This window comes from Anopheles moucheti, chromosome X (genome assembly GCF_943734755.1).
Source record: "Anopheles moucheti chromosome X, idAnoMoucSN_F20_07, whole genome shotgun sequence".
Classification (NCBI taxonomy): domain Eukaryota; kingdom Metazoa; phylum Arthropoda; class Insecta; order Diptera; family Culicidae; genus Anopheles; species Anopheles moucheti.
Window position 1 is genome coordinate 7,679,003 of NC_069142.1, and position 18,930 is coordinate 7,697,932.

The 18,930-nt window shown below is 46.1% G+C and overlaps 3 protein-coding genes and 1 long non-coding RNA gene across 4 annotated transcripts in view; all 4 read right to left on the bottom strand.

The window, feature by feature from the left end:
• LOC128306801 (all trans-polyprenyl-diphosphate synthase PDSS1-like) overlaps positions 1 to 7,484 on the bottom strand; it is a 46,090-nt gene extending 38,606 nt beyond the window's left edge. The window contains exon 1 of the mRNA XM_053044414.1: positions 6,845 to 7,484. Within this exon, the coding sequence (XP_052900374.1) occupies positions 6,845 to 7,306 (462 nt within the window). The 5' untranslated portion in view covers positions 7,307 to 7,484. The remainder of the gene's footprint in view (positions 1 to 6,844) is intronic.
• Positions 7,485 to 7,987: 503 nt separating this feature from the next.
• On the bottom strand, positions 7,988 to 12,933 carry LOC128307294 (uncharacterized). The gene is made up of 3 exons (XR_008287617.1): positions 12,757 to 12,933; positions 9,201 to 9,338; positions 7,988 to 8,267 (listed from the first exon to the last, which is right to left on the bottom strand). It is a non-coding gene; the product is annotated as an uncharacterized LOC128307294 (long non-coding RNA).
• A 1,342-nt stretch (positions 12,934 to 14,275) lies between these two features.
• On the bottom strand, positions 14,276 to 16,676 carry LOC128306908 (cell cycle control protein 50A). The gene is made up of 5 exons (XM_053044567.1): positions 16,462 to 16,676; positions 16,254 to 16,387; positions 15,498 to 16,173; positions 15,243 to 15,408; positions 14,276 to 15,169 (listed from the first exon to the last, which is right to left on the bottom strand). The coding sequence occupies exons 1-5, from the start codon at positions 16,535 to 16,537 to the stop codon at positions 15,121 to 15,123; spliced, it is 1,101 nt and encodes a 366-aa protein (XP_052900527.1). The 5' UTR covers positions 16,538 to 16,676; the 3' UTR covers positions 14,276 to 15,120.
• Positions 16,677 to 16,964: 288 nt separating this feature from the next.
• On the bottom strand, positions 16,965 to 18,877 carry LOC128306703 (rhythmically expressed gene 2 protein-like). The gene is made up of 3 exons (XM_053044289.1): positions 18,443 to 18,877; positions 18,207 to 18,355; positions 16,965 to 18,137 (listed from the first exon to the last, which is right to left on the bottom strand). Exons 2-3 carry the CDS (start codon positions 18,214 to 18,216, stop codon positions 17,278 to 17,280), a joined length of 870 nt encoding a protein of 289 aa, XP_052900249.1. The 5' UTR covers positions 18,217 to 18,355; positions 18,443 to 18,877; the 3' UTR covers positions 16,965 to 17,277.
• Between the last annotated feature and the right edge of the window lie 53 nt (positions 18,878 to 18,930).

The window sequence follows — 18,930 nt, forward strand, 5'->3', positions numbered from 1 at the left end:
GTCTCGATCAATATTGACACTTCACATGAAATCCTCAATGAACGCCGTATCCGCAATGGCGAATGACAAAAACCGCATCCGCCAGGCCAACCGCCTGGCCATAATGGGAACCCACCGTCACATGGTCACGAAATGGTCACGGAGGTCACGTTGGGTAAGACCGTACGGCAACCGGAAACTGGAGGCAGGGCGCGAAACATGCGATCGCAGGATGGATGAACATGGACCAAGCAACAGCAATAAAAAAAGTCCCATTGGACAAGTCTTGTCCGTAGCCTTGGGCAAATGTCACATTTGCTCCAGCCGTGAGGCGCTTTGAACTCTGCTCTTGTTCACCTTGGGACCTCGGGCATTCAGTGGGGAATTTCTCGTTACTCTAATATTCTTCGATTCTAGCTCAGATTTCTCTTGTGCTTAAAGCCTTCGAGAAGCGCTTAGATCTCTGCTCTTGTTCACCTTGGGACCTTGGGTATTCTTCGGAGAATTCGTCGTTACTCTAATATTCTTCGATTCTAGCTCAGATTTCCCTCGATTGTAAGCTACCTCAAGCATCTGATGTGTAATCTCCGAACTTTGAATGGCCCAAAGCGGAGAAAAAAAAGCGGAACATCCCGAGTCAGCTTTCGAGGTCGTCGTGAGGTGAACGCACGCCAAAGCAGGAAAGCAAGTAATGCAATTAAAATTATAGGTTATCGAACGTCTTCCAGGTAGGTTAATGTTTGTATGAAAGCAAATGTGTGCAGGAAGTGGCATCACTGCTATGTTTTGGTTAAGTGTGTGTGTTGCCTTTTTCTCTTCCATACACTAAACCAAGCGTGCCTGACCGGAGGCACCGATAGCCAGCCCCAAATCTGGGTCAGTCAGCGAGTATCGCAACACCGTAGCACAGTTTCCGAAATTTCTCCCGAACGCACCTAAAAACTTGATTCCCTCCTTCCCTCTCATGCTTCCCTACGTGTCGTCCTTTTGCGACCTCCCGGCTGCTACACTGGCTATGCGCGAGGAGCACTCGTGAAAGCTGAACGAAGCGTGGGCTGGGACACTGTACAACCCGCTTTGATACTCGGAACTCTCGTCCCCTCCCTCTGCGGGACTCGATGCGCATATCAATGAATACGTACCGAACATCTGACGTCTACCTATAGGTGTATCAGAAGGCGGAAGGAATCTTGAGAGTGCAAGCTGCATTCCAGACGAGGACGTCACACCAACCGCAAGTACCACCACGATTCGTCATCGCGTCCAAAAAAAAAATCGATACAGGAAGATCAGTCATCCTTCCATCATCTGGCACAGCGCGGTGTCAAAGGCTTGCTGAGCGTTGTCGCCCAATTTAGGTCATGTTCCGATTTTTGTTCTCTTCCCAATCTAAACCCTACCCTTCTTCTCTTTTTCCTCACTTCTACGAGCTGGAACTAATCTGTCGGCACACTCGCAAAGAAACCCTCCAGACGTGGTGATCGCTGAAATACAAGTAAACTACCGGGATCCACCGCCGTGCCGGTCGCAATGTTCGGCTGCTCTCCAGAATCGAACGGTACGCTTTTCGGGAAAGCGCTTGCGAAGAAGAGGGAAAGACACAAAATGCCGAACAGTATCTTCGGTTTGAGCTGCACAGCTTCTCACCGCGCTGGTCGAACACGACGGTACGCCGCACAAGTTCAAACCCAACCGAACACCGAACACAAAAATGAGGCCAAACATTGAGGCCAACCGAAAAGGTATACACACAAAAAAACGGGCAAAAGGAGGGAAAAAAATTTGGAACCTGTTTCGCCCGTACCAGCGACACTGCACACCGCCAACACCTCCACACGATAAAGTCACCTGGTGATACGTTTGATATAAGACGCGTTTGCGTTATTACGCTGGCATCGTTCAGGTGTATGGAGCAGTCGATCCAGTCCTAGACCCGGCCGGAGCAAACGCTCCCACTGACACCCTTCCCAGTCTACGCAAAAGCCATGCCGACGACACACCATGTGTGTGCGGGCGAGCGTGCGCGCGCCTTTCTCTGTCGAGCAGCAACACTCCGGTTTTTCTCTCCGGTTCGCAATCTTTCCTTTTTTGAGGGCAGCACTATCGCCGCCTGCCCGTGCGGATGTATAACGGCAAATAGTAGCCACCAATATATCTGACAGTAGCCTTAGTAGTAGCAGCAATAGCAGTAGTAGCACTGCGCTTTCGGGTTTTGCTCGTGGATGGTATTGGTATTGCAGTTGCTGCCTGCTGGTACGGAGGCGCTTGCCGAGAGCATGTTGCATGTGTTCCAAAACACTCATATGACAAGATGTCAAACAGGTAGCAGTGCAACTGACAACTCGTTTAGTCATTCTGACAAAGACCGTAGGCGCGACCACTCCTGAGCTATTCTTGGGAAATTGAAGTTACCAACCGTAGGCACGACCACTCCTGAGCTATTCTTGAGAAATAGAAGTTACAAAATCAGAAAGACTACTAAATTACCATAAGCCCTCGACGTGCAGTTAGTTGCAACGCTACGAAACCTTTATTGATGGTTGAAGATGCCCCTTATCGCTTGTAAACGCGTAACCTATGGGCACATCTGTCTACCGTAGATATGCAATCGACATATTGAAATTAGTCGAAATCAAAGCATTGTCAACTCCGTCCGATCTGGGCTCTTCTTCTGGGTTCGATATACGCCAGACACCACCAGGTCCGGATCCATTACTGGTTGACCCAAAATAAAAACACAACATCGGAACGGAAAAAAAAGAAACCGATTAATCCAACCTGTCTGGTGTCGTTCGATTTCAAATGTCATTTTGGACTTCCTTTTCCAAGGCAATCCATATAACCTAACCCGCCCGTACCTAGGGTTGCTCGAGCGCGATGCTGCTGCTCTGTCGCCATCGATTTTGGATAATGATGAGGCGATCTAGGGGTGTTTTAGTTTGTGTGTATTTTTTTTTCGCTCTACACCACCAGGTATATGGCTACTACTAGCGATGCTGACCTCTGAGAAACTAAAGCATGTCAAAGACGTGTGACGATGCGAGAAAAACCGCTCTCTCGCCGCACGCTGGCCACACTGGAAGCGTTTTTTTTTTATGATGATGATGGAACCACGAAGGTGCGGAGTCGCTGATGCTGGGCGCATATGCGCACCTTTTCCCCAAACAGTGCCCCTCCCCAACGGTTCGTCGTGCTTCCTTTTTCTTTTATTCACATCCACTAACCGTGCGCCCGTACACTGTCGAACGGATGTGTGCTCGTTCGCTGGGCGCGATCGCACGAACGCGAACGAGGAAAATTCGGTTATGAAATGGTCGACGACCTCGGGTCAGGTCCGTTAAGTCGGTACCCCGGGTGTGCAAGCTAAAGGGGAAGTTGGGTTATGCCGGGTGGGGGAAAGGTTGATTCCAATAGGTGGAACAGGTTTACCGCGGTGCGTTCAGTTCTTGGGAGCGTTCCAGCATCTTTCGCTACCGAGCACCGACCGCCCTTGACGGTAGAAACTGGAAGGTCTACTACAACGCCTGGTTCCGTGCCGTTATACACTCCAGCTGTGGTTACTTTGTACAGTTGATACTACCCAGCAATGCTCTTACTAATGGAAAACATTAACACGTCCAATTTAGTACGATATTTCCATCCGAAACAAAGATGACGGTGGACTAATCTCTCAAAGACTTGAGCTCTTGGACTATCCAGAAGCTTACAGACGGTCAAAACACGTCGGAATACCCTAACACACTAGGAGTTTCCAATTCTTCACAGTTATTCTGAACTGAAATTCAGATCAGACGGGGGAAACATTCGGTGTTAGCTGCAAAATTCTATTTAGACGAAGTACTAGCTTTTGTAGACAATAACTCTGCTTCAGTTGAGCACCTATGTTTGAGAACTCTCGGCAAGATCACCTGAATTCGAAAAATCGCACACACCTTACACTTATACACTCCCACACTGTACAGCTGTCAAAGTACATGATCTACTAGTTCCAGGTAGTAGATACCATCAACTACACGAAGTCACCCAATAGGACACTGCGATTTGTTGCGCACACTAGTAGACGGTATGGTGGGCATCTTTGAATTGGAGAACTGATGCACTCCCACGCTAAATCCAGCAGGTTAGGCAGGTTGATTGATGATTGAAGTTGCATGAAGTTCGTGCGGGTTTTGTTTTTGTCTGATTTTTTGTACATGATGTTATGGTTCTGTATACGCTGTGTCTGTCACTTGGTCACAATGTTCGCTGATACACTGGTTGTGGTTTGTTTCAACCGCGTCCGCCACCGCGTCTTTGCGTCACTGCTGTCAGGTGCCTTGGACAACATCTCGTCGGAACCCTTATTTTTTTGTACACACGTAGCACGCTGATATGTTTGGAGCCGTCAGCTGTGGGGGAGGTAAACTAACCAGCCACCATATGGGAGAACTCTAAAGAACGCTCCCGTATGGCAAATGTCCGCTGTTGATAGTAGACCAGCTGATCAGTCGTCATTGCCAAGAACGGGGCAGAACCGTCAAGAATTATGGTTACTCTCCCCATCCCGAGATACTGTTTCCAGAGATACTTCGCGTATAGTATCGGAAGTCCTTGCGGGACTCCCGCCCGGTCCCAGCCGTTAGTCATCTTCATTTGTGCCGCCATTAAGGTGAGCGCGAGGCCGGTTGTATTTTTGCGCTACTTTTGAGCTACCATTGCCCATTTCGACCACCAACACGTACCACGCCGCTATATAGTGTGTGTGCGCCTGTGTGTTTGCGATTGCTTTCTCCAGGTTCACGATTCACATTTCTCTTTTGGGGCAGGCGGCAATACTTTCCACGGTTTTCTTCATCCCCTCACGAACAATTTCGCACTCGCTCTTTCGCTTCTTGGCGCTTCCGAACCCCTCCCCCTCTTCCCCCTCTGCCCACAACCTAACACACATATACACACACGCATTGAGCTTCTCGCTCGCACACGGTATGCTAACCCCCCCCCCCCCGCCCCTTCAAACTCCATTCGGCACCACTACCCTCCCTGGACCCCCCGCTCATCCTTGACCAAAAGCATGCATGGGAGGGGGTGAGAAATAGGGGTGGTGAAGATAAGGGATAGGTAAAGGGGTTGGTGGCCATGAAGCAGGAATTCCTCCCATTTCTTATCCACCGAACGCAGGCTTATATCGGCAGTGCCCGGGCTATCCAACATCATAGTTATCCGATGTTTTCTCTCTTGACTTTTCTTTTTCCTCCTCAGTTTTCCTTTTATCGTCTGCTTTCTTCTCTCGCATCCCTTCTGCTGTTTCTTCAGCTATGTGTGTATGTGTGTGGTTTTTGTGTTGCGAGTTGGTTGGCATTTCTTGTTGTTGTTATTGTGTACACCTTTCATCTACTTTCTCTGTTACACCCGTCATTTCTCTACACACACGTCACGCTTATCTCTTATCGTTTTGCTACCACGCGTGCTAGTAAATGAAAGTTGATAGAGTTGGTTTGCCTGTACCAGCCTATTGCTCCAGTGGAAGAGAGCATGAAGATGACCACGGGGAATGAGTCTGAGAACTGACTCCTTGCCCACAACGTCAACCTGATCTGATTCCCGATGTACACAAACCATCCTGAACTCCTTCACAGATATATCTAGGCAACCTTCACAGATATTACTCTTGAGAGTGTCTGGATATATATCTGGAACTCCTACATTTCAAGGTGTGTAATTTACCGAATGTGCCGGGTTGTGTACCAACGAGCAATAATACTGGCAGACCACGACCCAAGGTGTTGATGACGTCCATCAGCAGGTGTCATTATCACCTACGACAAAATTCTCGGTAGCGTCCCAGTACTTTGCGTGCAACATCAGCGCGTCTGAGCAATCTGGACGTGAACAATTCGAAAACCTCCAGAGCTCGCTCCATCTGGAACTCGCTGCAACTGTGACTCGAAACTGCCAAGCTAAAAACAGGGGGACAGGATGCTCCAAACATTTCAATGTCATTGCTATGCATCTATTGTAAAACCGTGGTGCAAATCGAAAACCCCGGATAAACCGTCGCAAAGATCCGTCACACGCATCCGGTCGCTCATCACACCAAAACCGAACCACCATCGCAGGGAAGGATGACAAATTGGGCACGAGTTGTGAAATGGTTCACACACATACCGCTAGATTCGATTCGGTCGTCTGGTCATCCGAGGCAAACCGGAGTCGCAGAATATTGGCCGTCGGGCCGATTATTGGGCCGATCGGGGGCGTTACGTAACGCAACCAAACAGGCCACGACCGTCGAGACCGTCGAAACGGGGTAGCACTCGTCAGCGTCTTGCCACGTAGCCGTCATCGTCAGAGGTTGCGAGCTTCACAACGTAAACACTGCGCGCTTCAAGGATGAAAACTTTCACACTTTCGTGAGCTACATCGGAGCAGCCCGTCCGTTCCGGCCGTCTCCGTTGAGGTTGCTTTTCTTTTTCGTTTTGCTTTTCTTTTATTTTTTTTCATTTTTTGGAACCGATGCTGTGGTGCCGTTGATCGTTGCGTCTGAAACTTTCGAACACGACACGATGATTACAAACCGTACACCGCCGTACAGGCCCGGACAAGATACAGGTTGCCCCCGAAACATTGGATATGTTGTGAGCTGGGGTTTGTGCGCACCTGGGACAAGGGAATACGCACCGCGCTTGGGACATCACTCCGGACACTCTGTGAATGGGACACGTTTCCCTTCGCTTCAAAACCACAACCCCACTTTTGCCCACCCAGGCGAATATACTGGCAGGTTCACTGGTCCTTAAACTTCCCCCGAAATGTGCCCCCCCCCCCCCTCCCCCTTCCCCCCGCAGGTATGTTGGCCCATCGCCACACCAGAGTTCGGTTCACTCACCTGGTTCCGTTCGAACAGCGGCGCACCGACTGGAACACGGACGGATCTGGCCGATCCGAGGGCGACTGATGAAGGTTGAATGAAGTTGCCGCGACCGGTATAGAAGCTGCGTGCGATGCCAATCGAACCACCGACACTGTGCGCCACGGCCGTCACCAGCGGCGTCCCAGATCCGGCTGGGCCGCCACCGAACAGCGGGTACGCGAACCCGGACGACAGCAGGAAGGTCCGTTTGCCGGCGGTACCCATCGGCAGGCTACCGCCGCCACCTCCACCACCGCCAACACCTCCACCGCCACCGACACCATTAACGACGGTACTGGCCACCGGGCCCAACGGGTCCAGCTGCTGTTGCTGCTGCTGCGGATGCCCGAGCGGGCTCTTCGAGACCGCAACTAACTGACACAGTTTCTCCTGCACAACGCGGGCACAGGCCCGATTGGACGAACTTAAACACGCCATAGTCAAAACAATTGTGATCCGATCGATGGACCGCTCGAGCACTCGAAGCCCCCGAAAAGCTTTGCCTGCTTGTCTGCTGTTGCTGCTGCTGCTGCTGCTGTTGCTGCTGCTGCTACTGCTGCCGTTGTTGCTGCGTGCCCCACCAACGGGCGCGCAAACCGTGATCGTTCCCGTTCTCCCTTCCTCCTTCTTCCCCCCTACCTCCCCCCACCCAACGTTTCCCAACCCCACCCGCTATTGCCTTTTTCCTCGGTTCACCACAATCAGCGGTCGTACCAGAGACTTTTCAGCCGATATCACACGATCGCCCGAACGCTGTCACTCCGGCCGAAGATCGTGCGCATGCGTGCCTTCTCCGTTCGACACCCGGCAGCGCGGCGGTACCGTCCCACTCTGCCACGCTTGGTACCGGTTTGTTCGCGAGGGGTGTTTGGCCGAGAGCGCGAACAAAACCCACCGAAGAGCGTACGCGATGCGCGGTCCGGGTCCGCAGCCTCGCTCTTTTTTTCCTTTCTGCTCACACGCTCACGCGGGTATTCCGCCGGTGGGGTCGTCAAACGGACGGAAAGCCGAGATGTTCGCGCAGTGTTTGCGACTGCGACGGTGCGAAGATCGAACCCGCGCCGTCTATCGCTTTCACTCCGTGCGCTAGCAATCGCACGGCCCCACCGACTCCGTTTGGCGCGGGAGAGGGAGGCGGGGGGGGGGAGGTAGGATGGAGGTGGAAGGTTCCTTTACACCGGCACCACCCGCGACCGATTTTCCGAACCGTACCGCGTTGCAGCCCACCGGATATGGGTGGGAGTTGGAAGGGGGAGTTCACCACACACCGCAACAGGTGACGACGGTACCGGGGACGATGATGATGATGATGATGATGATAATGACGACGATACCCGATGATACGCAAGCGATAGAGAGAGCGCGTATGTTAAACGCACGCAACGCAAGATGTAGATCGCTGAAACAAAGGAAAGCGAAGGAATCAGTATGATGCTACAACGGGCAAGGATAGATGGTTTTTCCGTAGATTTGTTTTCATGGTCAAAACATGATGGCGATATCATTAGATAGCGCACTCCTAATATCTTTCGACATTATTACGAATTACAAGCCTAATTATCATCAGATTACTCACTAATAACAAAACTTTTCGTATGACAATATTATTAAAAGGTTCGCTGCTGATGCTCGCGCGCAAGTCTTTTGATTTCAGAATAATATACAACTGCCCTAATTTGTTTACCAGTGAAGAGAAACTCTAGCTATAATTAGGATAACAGTGCAAAAACTTACATTACAATTATCAAATGCTCACACTTCTCGCGCAAAGAAGTTCTTTGTTGGACAATACTAAATTTTGACTTCATAAAAGGTTCACACGGCCGCTCTCGCGCAAGTCTTTTGCTTTACGGATAAATATACAAATGTTTTGTTCCATTGACCTATGAAGAGAAATTCTACCTAGTTTGAATATTAACATACAAAATCATTCATTAGAATTATCAAATCCTAGCTCTCCTAAAAAAACCCATTGCTTGCCTATCGAAAGAAAAAATCTTCATAAAAGGTTCGCTGCTGATGCTGTCGCGCAAGTCTTTTGATTTCAACATCAAATACAAACGTTCTGTTTCATTTATCTAACACTCTCACCGTACTTTAGTAACGTGCATAAACGATAAATTCGGGCCGTATTTTGGTACAACAAATCATTTGCAAATCCTGACAGCCCTGCCGACAATCAACTGTTGATAAATAATCTAAAATAAATAAGAATGTAATTAATTTTTTTTCTCAACAGCATAAAAGGTTCCCGCACACCCTTTTCGTGCAAATCTTTGATAGTTGGTTGACGTTGCTGATTGATCGTCTTTTTCTCTTCTTTTGCACTTACTTGTGTATAGCACCGGGTTATAACACGTGTTTACGATTCTTGCAGAGTTTAATCTCAGCTATATTTCCTTTGCAGTTCTGTCGTCTCTTTTATCGCCATATTCTGCAGTGCCGTCCTTAAAGCACGAGCGTAATAACACTAAAAAGAAAATATACACAGCAAGACGTTAAAACATTCAGCTAACAATCCTCAACGGTCTGCCTGCACGATAAAACCCCGTGCGGAAAACAGCAACATCCAAACGGATGAAGTGCAACCGATACACCAGTGATGCAGAATATTATAATATACTGATATGATTTCGCAAGCTAGAACAAGAATCCCCAGCACGTCATCTAATGACGCAAATACGGGACAGAGACAACGTTTGGCAATAAAAAGCAGGCGACACAGCCCCAAAAATTATGACCATACGCACGGGAACAGAGAAACGGGTCGAAAAACCGATTCCGAATGCTCGCTGCATATTCCACCATACCGGTGGATGTTTTTGGCGATTCTTGCAGCACCGATAGGCCATCGGTTCGAATATTTTAATACAACCTTCGCATGTTCGAATGACTTCCCTTGCGATTAATTAACATAAATCAGACAACCGGACCGGAGTCGCCGTGCTGACGTCAATTCCGGTTCATCATCACAAAACGGCATTTGTCGGTGCGAAGGAAGCATCGGCGATATTGATGGTCCACGGTATCTAGAACTTGGAACTCTCTCAGAAATTTTGCGTTTATCGCACTGTTTTCGTTCAGCAAAAAAGAACCAAAAATAAGCAGCTAATGATATCGAGTCGTTCGGGGAATATTACATTAAACAAATGCGTTGTCAATACAAAAAAGTATGAAACGTTGAAGGTTTGCACGACACAAATTCTGAGGCAAAACATCTTCCAAAACGGTCGAATAACCCGGAATTCATTAGCGTGCAATTAACGTTCGCGAACATTAGGGAAGCGATTAAGCTAGACGCTGATTACACTAATTCTTATGCTTGCAGAGGATGAACAAAACAAAGTATATTGCGGTGCATATGCATGGGGCTTTTCCCACCTAATGTTAACCTTATCAATCTCCGGCGAATTTGAAAAAGAGTTCAGCTCTGTTCGCAGTAACGTTATACACAAATTATGCTAATGCGTATTAGCTCCTCGCAAAACCCCGCAATATTAACTGGTAATTAGGCAACTTCCAGCTAATTGCCCATTCTGGACGCTCTTCACCTGGTGGATCCTGGATAACGCCTTTTAATTAAAGGAAAGACATGGAAGAAGCAGTGGCACCCACATCTTCCCACACGCACCACCTTCATTAGGAATGGACATTACACAATTTCAATGTCGTACCGTGAATGTCAGCAGAATTTCTAATTAGCCTTTACCATCTGCCGTGCCGGGAAGATTCCTGCCTCTCGTACCACCACGTAAGGGTTCGTCGCCTGCATGGTACATCGTTCAGGAAAGGAACAAAGAAAGGTGAATCCTTTGTCGTACGGAACGAAAATCCGTGGCCAGAATGCAAACGAGCATGCAATAATGAATTGGTGGAACGAAAGAAGATGAGAAAAAAAAACCACCAACTCCTCCGTAAGAACTCCCCTTCCGCACCGGCCAGACGATGGTGAGGGATTGCCGCGGCTCACAGGACATTGTAAAGCAATCCGATTATCTAGCAACTGGCCAAATGGCGGATATCTTCTTTCCCCATGCATAACTTATACCGCGGGGGGTTTTTATTTCTGGTTTTGCGATAAGAGACAAACACGGAATAACAATACGGGCACCGATGATTTTCAGCTGACGAATACACCCCGAGAGAGGATGTCTCGTCTATTTTTATACATCCAATCGTTTGAAATGGTTTCGACTATTTATTAATGTTGCTCGATGCATGAATGTTGTTTGGTGGTTTAAAATTAATTCACTTGGAATAAATGGAGCGATTCTGAGGAAGATATAATATGACCTTCGTCTATTAATACTCCGGTTTAGGCTATAGATGGCGCTGGTGTATTATGATCATATGTCCAAGTTTTTTTTCTGTTTCGTTGGGGAGTGGAATGGAATTTTCATTGGAAAGAGGTAATAAAATTTTTAACTGCTATATAGATATATAAATGGTGCTATAGATTCATCCTGCTAAAGATGTCTCGTTGTTTCTCGAATGTTATTTGGGGTATGTATTACACATATATCTACTATACCTTGGGAATGTATACTAAAACCTTAATCTCATAGTATTCTGACATAGGCTATCGATAGTGCTAGTGTGGTCGGCAAACTTCTCGGACCAAGATCAACTTCGAAGATGTCCACCACATCAACAGGTTTTAAAGCCCTTTAAGTTGTTGTCAATCGAGACACAAGCCTAACCAATACGCACTTATTGTAGCATTAACTCATGTTCTGACTGTTCCCAAGGAAAATTTCTAAAATGGCTAGAATGCTAACATTCGTCTTCTTCTTTAGTTGCGCATCAACCTCAAAGAGAAAGGCATTTCTAGCAATTTCTAGCATTCTTAGAGGGCATTCGTCACTCGTAGTTGGATAGTCAATACGAGTACTAGTGTATACTATTTATTGGTCATATATTACAATTATTTTGCATTTTTCGTATGAATTATGCCATAATTTAGGTCAACCAAGTATTGATATTAAAACAACTCGCAAAGCCTGTAGGATCAATTCCAAAAACGGTTGGAAAATATAAAACTTATTAACTTAGTTGCTTAAATTTAAGTTTCTAAAGTCGAATGTAGCCACCTGTCTCAGTCTCTATAAAACAATCAACAAAGATTGTCCACTTGAATATATCAAGGTCATCGTTACACCCCAGTCTCATTCTGGACCCTTCGCCCGAGTTATGGAGCGTCTACCTGGGGGAGCTGTAATATATTAGTATTTAATAAAGCGACAAGGTTTTGATTGTTTTCCTTCGATTTGTTGCACTACTGCTTTGAAGGATATTATTCTCTTTGGCAACCACACACTAAAAAGACAAAACATGAACCAAAATAAGCACAATAACAATTCTGACAAAACACTCTACCCCCTTACTGACAGCAAAGGTTTCGATGCCAACTGTCGAGTTACATAACAATCAGTTTTATCTGCCTAATCGATGCTTCTGCACTTTCCAAACACGCATCGTAAGCGCAAATCACGAGAAAAACCACCAAAACTGATACAGCTACCAGCATAACTTACGAGCTGGCTCGGCACGATCAGCTGACGGGCGAACACAAGAAGCAAACATAATCATCATCATCATCATTGTACATTTTCCATCGCTGCCAGCCAGTGTGAATGTGTGTGATTGTGCGGCGGAGCACTGCGCTTTGAAGATATTTTTTTTTTTTGTTGGCAACCGTTCCAAAATTGCCTACCTTGAGTCGCGGATGCGATGTGAATGTGATGCGATTCCGGCTGGAACGTTAGCTCATATGTCAACATAGATTTTATGCACCCCTACGGCAAGAAAAACCTGCGAACGCTCACAATCTCCCTCCTTCTCATTCTCTCTTTCTTTCGTATAAAACCGGCGCCGAACGGTTCGCTTACCTGCATTGCATTGCAACTGCACTGCCGGTTACGGTTGTTTGGTGCATCCTAGCGGATTTTTGATCTCGGCGAATTGGCTGCGATTGCGAAACAAGAAAAACACTTTTTGCAATACACACACACACACGCGCGTATGCACCCACGAATCGAACACATACGCGCACGACACGGATTGCTGGTACACACCGACCAAAAAAAAAGGGAAAACCGGCCACAGACACGCCAGGGACCTATGCAACACGATCTTTTTAACGTGCAGTCGGCAGACACCACAGCCGGATCAGCGAACCGTTCATTTAGCCGAGTTTTCCCAGCTCACGAGGGGAAAAACGGCACACACTACACACCCCGCCCCTTTCCTGTTACCGATGGCAATAACAGAAACCATATGACATTGACGTTTCCTCGACCATGTGCGTCAATAGGGACCGATTGTTTACATCTGGCGGGTGGCGCAAAACTGACGATGCCATGTAGAAGCATGAATATGCTTATGTAATTTATATCATTCTATATGTGTGTGAGTGTTCTTTACACGATAAAACAATTCACAAATCTTCAGATTTCCCAGAGCACTTTGTTTGAACTGTTTTATTTTCCTCTATTATTCGCGCACAAGAGAACTGTCAAGCACCTTGTTTAACAAAAATTGACAACTGCAAAGCGAACGATGCAACGGGCGTGTCAACCCTACACCAAACACGCGCACAACTAACTACAGTGCAGTTCCGTAATAACGCACTGGTACACTCTCCGAAGATGTAAAAAAATACTACTTTTTAATTAAAAAATATTGCCTAGTATTATATTGATAAATATGCCTAACCATGTAGACCTGTGATTACGGTCTATCGTCAAGATTAGCTTCAACTATGATTATAAAACCTGACTTACATCAACCTGGCAGGGATGAAGAACAGATAGGTAATCGCAACTTTAAAGTCGTCCAAATTTTTCAAATCACGGATATTTCGTACATCTCGTGCTCTCGTATATGGGTTGATGATGTCTGCAGTTCGGCGGGATCACTGAGGCCAAAGCATGGTAGACATTTGTTCATTTGCACTGTGTTTGCTGGCGAAGCTGAAACTCCAACTCCAATTATGGCTGATATCGTCAGTCAATGCCCCATATAGGAGCCGCAAACTTTTTTTAGCGTCAGGTTTATACGCTGAAGGTGAGCATCCAACGCCAATGATTAGCCTTGACATAATGCGGATGTGAACACTCTACCTTCAGGCAGCACTCAGGGTCAAACCAGGGACGTAAGGAGAGAAAATCGTGTAGAGAAACAGAAACAGAAAATGGGTCTATCATACAAGTCTTATTTTTTAGCCATTTGCCTCAGTTTGCGAAAAATTTACTTGAATTCTGATGTAACTACCGAATCTCTCTGAGGACGAAAAGTCCCCAAAAATGCTGGGAATTGTCCTCCAGTCCAAGTCTTGCCATCTCCGTCATCGAGGAAGCGATAGTTAACAGAAACCTCTAGGCCTCTGGCCTGTATTTCGATCTTAAAATGTATCTTTATTTTAAATAACGTAAGCGTGGAGCTTCGTGTTTGCTTTTAGTTACAGGCTGCTACCCTTTGCATGGTTTCAGCACAAGCAGCTTTTCCACATGTTGTAGAACAATTTTCTATTTCTAATGTGTCTAGCAAGTACGATCGTTCTCCTCATATTTGGTTACATTTTGATGATCAACAATTACACACTACATCTTGATGTATCTGTTACTCTCTGATATCTATATTGTTTTTGTTATCTTACTTCGAATGTAATATGCATTTCATCCATCCATGTAATACCGACGTGCTGTAAGGACACTTAATAATATATTATTAGCACGGTTACGATCAGAGGACAACTAACATTACTTCTGTCTCCGGTCGTCTTCGAATGCTTTCCGGTCTAAATATGTATGACGTGCAAAAAGAACGCCCTTAGATGCGTGTTTGTGTGCTTGAAGAAGCTAGTACAATTATCGATTTTCTGTGTTTTTTTTTCTGAAATTCACACCCAATGAACTGGAGGAGGATAAAAGAAGATAAGGAGGAACTCATTTCACGAAGCTAGTTTTTTGTCGTTCTACCATACAATTCCCAAATTTCACACAACCACCCAAATTCTGTTAATCGTAACTTCGCGCACTAAAGAATTTTAAAATTGATACTGACGGAATACACATTCAATGACAACTGCTGCCATAACTGAGCTCCATCGCTCCTGTTCTCGTAAAATAAACGTAACAATTGTACGTGCAATATTGTAAGGGAACAAAACAAAAATAAACCCAACCAACCAATACAATTAATACTTAAAGTCCCAACGAATCACTAACTTCCCCGGTCAAGCACAGTAACTCCTATGGGCGCGATGACGACCGTTGATGGACGCTGCTGATGCCACCGTTGCTGAAAGAAGAATGATAACAATTCAAGCAAGCTCTAGCTGCCATAGCTGATATTTATGATCGTTTCCACTTACGATTTGCTGCACTTCAGGTGGATGATGAGTAGCACGAGTCCGAGCAGCAAACAAACGCCTCCCACAACAATGTAGGCAATGCCAAGGAATGGATTCTTGCCACCGAGAATCGAGGTGGTGGACAGGATAAATTTCTTCGTACCGTCGAATTCAATTACCGAGTATGCTTTATGAAAGTATAAATAAAATAGAAAATGAGCGTTGGCCTCGACAGTTCCGAGATAGACAAAAAAAAAACGCAGTGTTGTTACTCACAGTACTTGACAGTAAGCGTGTAATTGCCTCTCAGCAGTCCCTCCTTGAAGTGTTCCTGCGAGTGATCGATCCGTCGGTGAAGCTTCCTAAACGTGGGCAGTGCAGCCGTACGCATCCACACGATTAGGTCCTCGTTCTGGAACCCATTGTTGTCCTTGTTAGTTTCGTCCAGCTCCCAAAGTTCACGTGTCCAGGCCTTCGGGCGACTGAAACCACGCAGCGCTTCCTTCAGGTCGCCTTCGGGATTGCGGAACTTTATCTGCCGGTCCGAGGGCCATGCAATTTCCGTCTGAAGCAGCGGAACCGGCGTACCGAGCGTCTGCGAAAACAGCTCAAACTTGTCGCTAAACAGCGAGTTGGCGATGGCACCGCAGGGAGCAATCGGTACCCGCTCGTCATCATCTGCGTACGCGAACGGCGCACAGTCGCTCGACGGTATCGGTGAGAGACGCCCGAGCAGTTGATCGTCATCGCGCGACTTTACGTAGCGCCGATGGTTCTGATAGTAGTTCGTCAACCCGTAGTACAGATACACCTTGTCCAGGAAGTCCTTCTCCAGCTCAAAGTTGATGGTGCAGGCGCAGCTGGAACCCGGGCTGTTGCTGATGATTTCCGCACAGCTTTGATTCCCCGCGTCCGGTTTGCAGTGCGTGTAATCGTACACGAATTCATTAATCTGAGGGAATGGACATGTGAGGAAATCAAAAGAATTGTAGCCTAACTTTTCGCAAATGGCCAAAAAGAGCCAAGACTTACTGAATTGGATGACAGCCACAGCAGTACACCGATTGGAATGAAGAGAACTCCGATCAGGAAAAAGGCCGGAAGTACCGTGCCCGCGGTCAGGACGGGTTGCCACGCTGGGAGTCTTTGTTGTTTAAATGCTGAATCTGTAGAAGAAAGAAAAACCATACTCCATAAGGAAACGACCATGTCACTAGTAAAAAAGGGGTAGCACCCGTACCTGAAGGTCGTTTAGATTTGGGCAGTTCCGCCCCGTCCACCGTATCTGGCATGGCTTGGCTTATAATAGCAGCCATTCTTTCGATGCTTTCCTTCCCGATTGATTGATGAACGCACGAACGCAATTATTTGATTGCTGGTACAGATTGAATGCACAGGCAGCTAATATTGATCGAAATAGATGAATTTTCACCTTCTGCACAGAATGACGCACAGTTGTTTTATGTTTTCTGAAACGTCAAAAAAGCTCCAAAGCACTAACGAAGCTTTTTTCGTGGCAAGACTTTTTTAGAACATGTATCGCACGATAGGCATTCCCGCGGACATGAGAGTGTGCACTGGATGACATTTATCAAAAACTACAGTCCAGCAGAAAAATGATTTTGGTTTAAATTGAAATTGTATGTTTTTTAACCCTTTTACAAAAGAATAATGTTATGCAGCTACATTTGACTAATTAATCAATATAAAAATCAATAAATTACATATTTAGTTAAGCCATATTTACTCAACAATGTATTAATTATTCGATTTACATATTCTAAATTCGATCGTGAGGCCTACGTTTCGGAATTGTTCCGTTTTCTTCCAAACACATTGCTTATGTTGATAATATGAAAACTAAATCTATGGCAAAATACAATGCCATCGTAGAAAAATCTCTTCTTCTATCTCATTAGTGCCCTGTGCTAGAATTATACCGACAGAGTCGAGTTTGTACATTCGCTAACACATCATGTTCTTCAAGATGAAATCAATTTCAGATGAACTGTTTTTACAGCGTTTGCACTAATTTATACATAATTAGAAAGCCTCTCTACCACACCAACGGAGTAGGACTCTCAAGCCGTTGCTGCAATTCGGGCAAGCCGGCAAAGACATGCCCACTGGGAATGGCTGTTAAGAGTTTCCGATTCTTTTCGTTCGGCGGTACATTCACCAGCAGCGCACACCAACCGGCACTGGTCGCTCCGTTGTAATCCTCCCGGCACAAATTGCCGATATGCAATGCCTCTTGGGGCTTTATTTCTGGCCCTTTCTGTAGCTGGTTAGCTTTTCGTAGCGCGGTTTCGAATATTGTTGGGTCAGGCTTTTCCACCCCGGCTTCGTAGCTAGTCAGCACGAAATCGACCACCTCTCCGGTCGGTCCAATGCCATTATTGCGTAGAATGATCTTCAACCTTGGATCAAAGTTCGATACGATACCCAATGTTTGGGTAGATGGTGGAGTGCGCAACTTTCGAAGGAACTCGTCTACACCGGGTCGCTGACGCCAACAAACGCGCTTTCCGTCGAAGGTGTAGTCATCTATCAGCTGCTCCGCGATTATACTCAGCAATGGAGAAGGAATGCTGTGGCAATTGGAATTAGCGGCCGCATCCACTATCACTTGTTCCACCAATGTTCGCCACCACCAACGCCAACTTTCATCCTCTAACTCCTGCTGTCCTGTTTGTTTTCGACCGGATCCGAAGTTCGGATACTGCTGCTTCATCGTCCGAAAGCAGAGACCGAACGAGCGACTAATCTGCTCCTCCAGCAGGGTAATACCGATACGCGGTTCCAGCACGCTGTTGATCACATGGGCATAGTGCCGCTCAGGACGCACTGCATATTCCAGAAGTGTATCGGTAACATCAAAGGTCACCAACCGAAACCGGGACAAATTGTTCCGAACTGCAACGAAACAGAGATCGCACACGGTAGTAATTATCGGTGGAAAATATAATAACAGGTTCAACCTACAGTGATTCATTTACATCCGCACAAGAACGCTTGTTGTTGTAAAGTTGTTGTCACTATATTGGCAAGGATTTACATATTACATAATGCGGCATCTCATCATCGGCAAAACAGCATTGTTTGTGTCTATTATCTTGCTTATACAACTGCACCTAACATAAAAGAAATTAACGCGAAGAATTAAATTAAATGAACCTTTTATGGTTCATTTCATTTATGTTTATCAAATCTAAACTTACCAATACGTTGTTGTACTGCTGCCGTGAAGAACAGCTGATTTGTCAAGCTGAGCAGCTGACTGCAATCGAAACAGTGCCCAATCTCTATTTACAATGCAGCAACGAAATGAAATTTGCATCAATGCTTTCCACTGATAAGCGGCAGATTGTGCAAGAAATCAAAACAACAAACTACAATACATTGTGTAAAATTGCTATGTAGCAACATGGAATAAATGCCTATGAACCTCTCTTCTGAAGATTGATGACTCCTCAAAGATTAATGAATGGTTAATTATTTATGAATACTTTGCGACCTATGAATCTGTATCTACGTTAATCTACGAGTTATAATCTAGAATAGTTTCTCATAAATTCTGCTCACATTCTGTTCGATTGGTCTACGCACATCGAATGCTAGCAGGACTTGAATTGCTTCATCAGTACAGCAACTAAATACATTTCCAAAAATTCATGCTTTTTTTGAGAGTCGTCTCCCTCTACTTTAA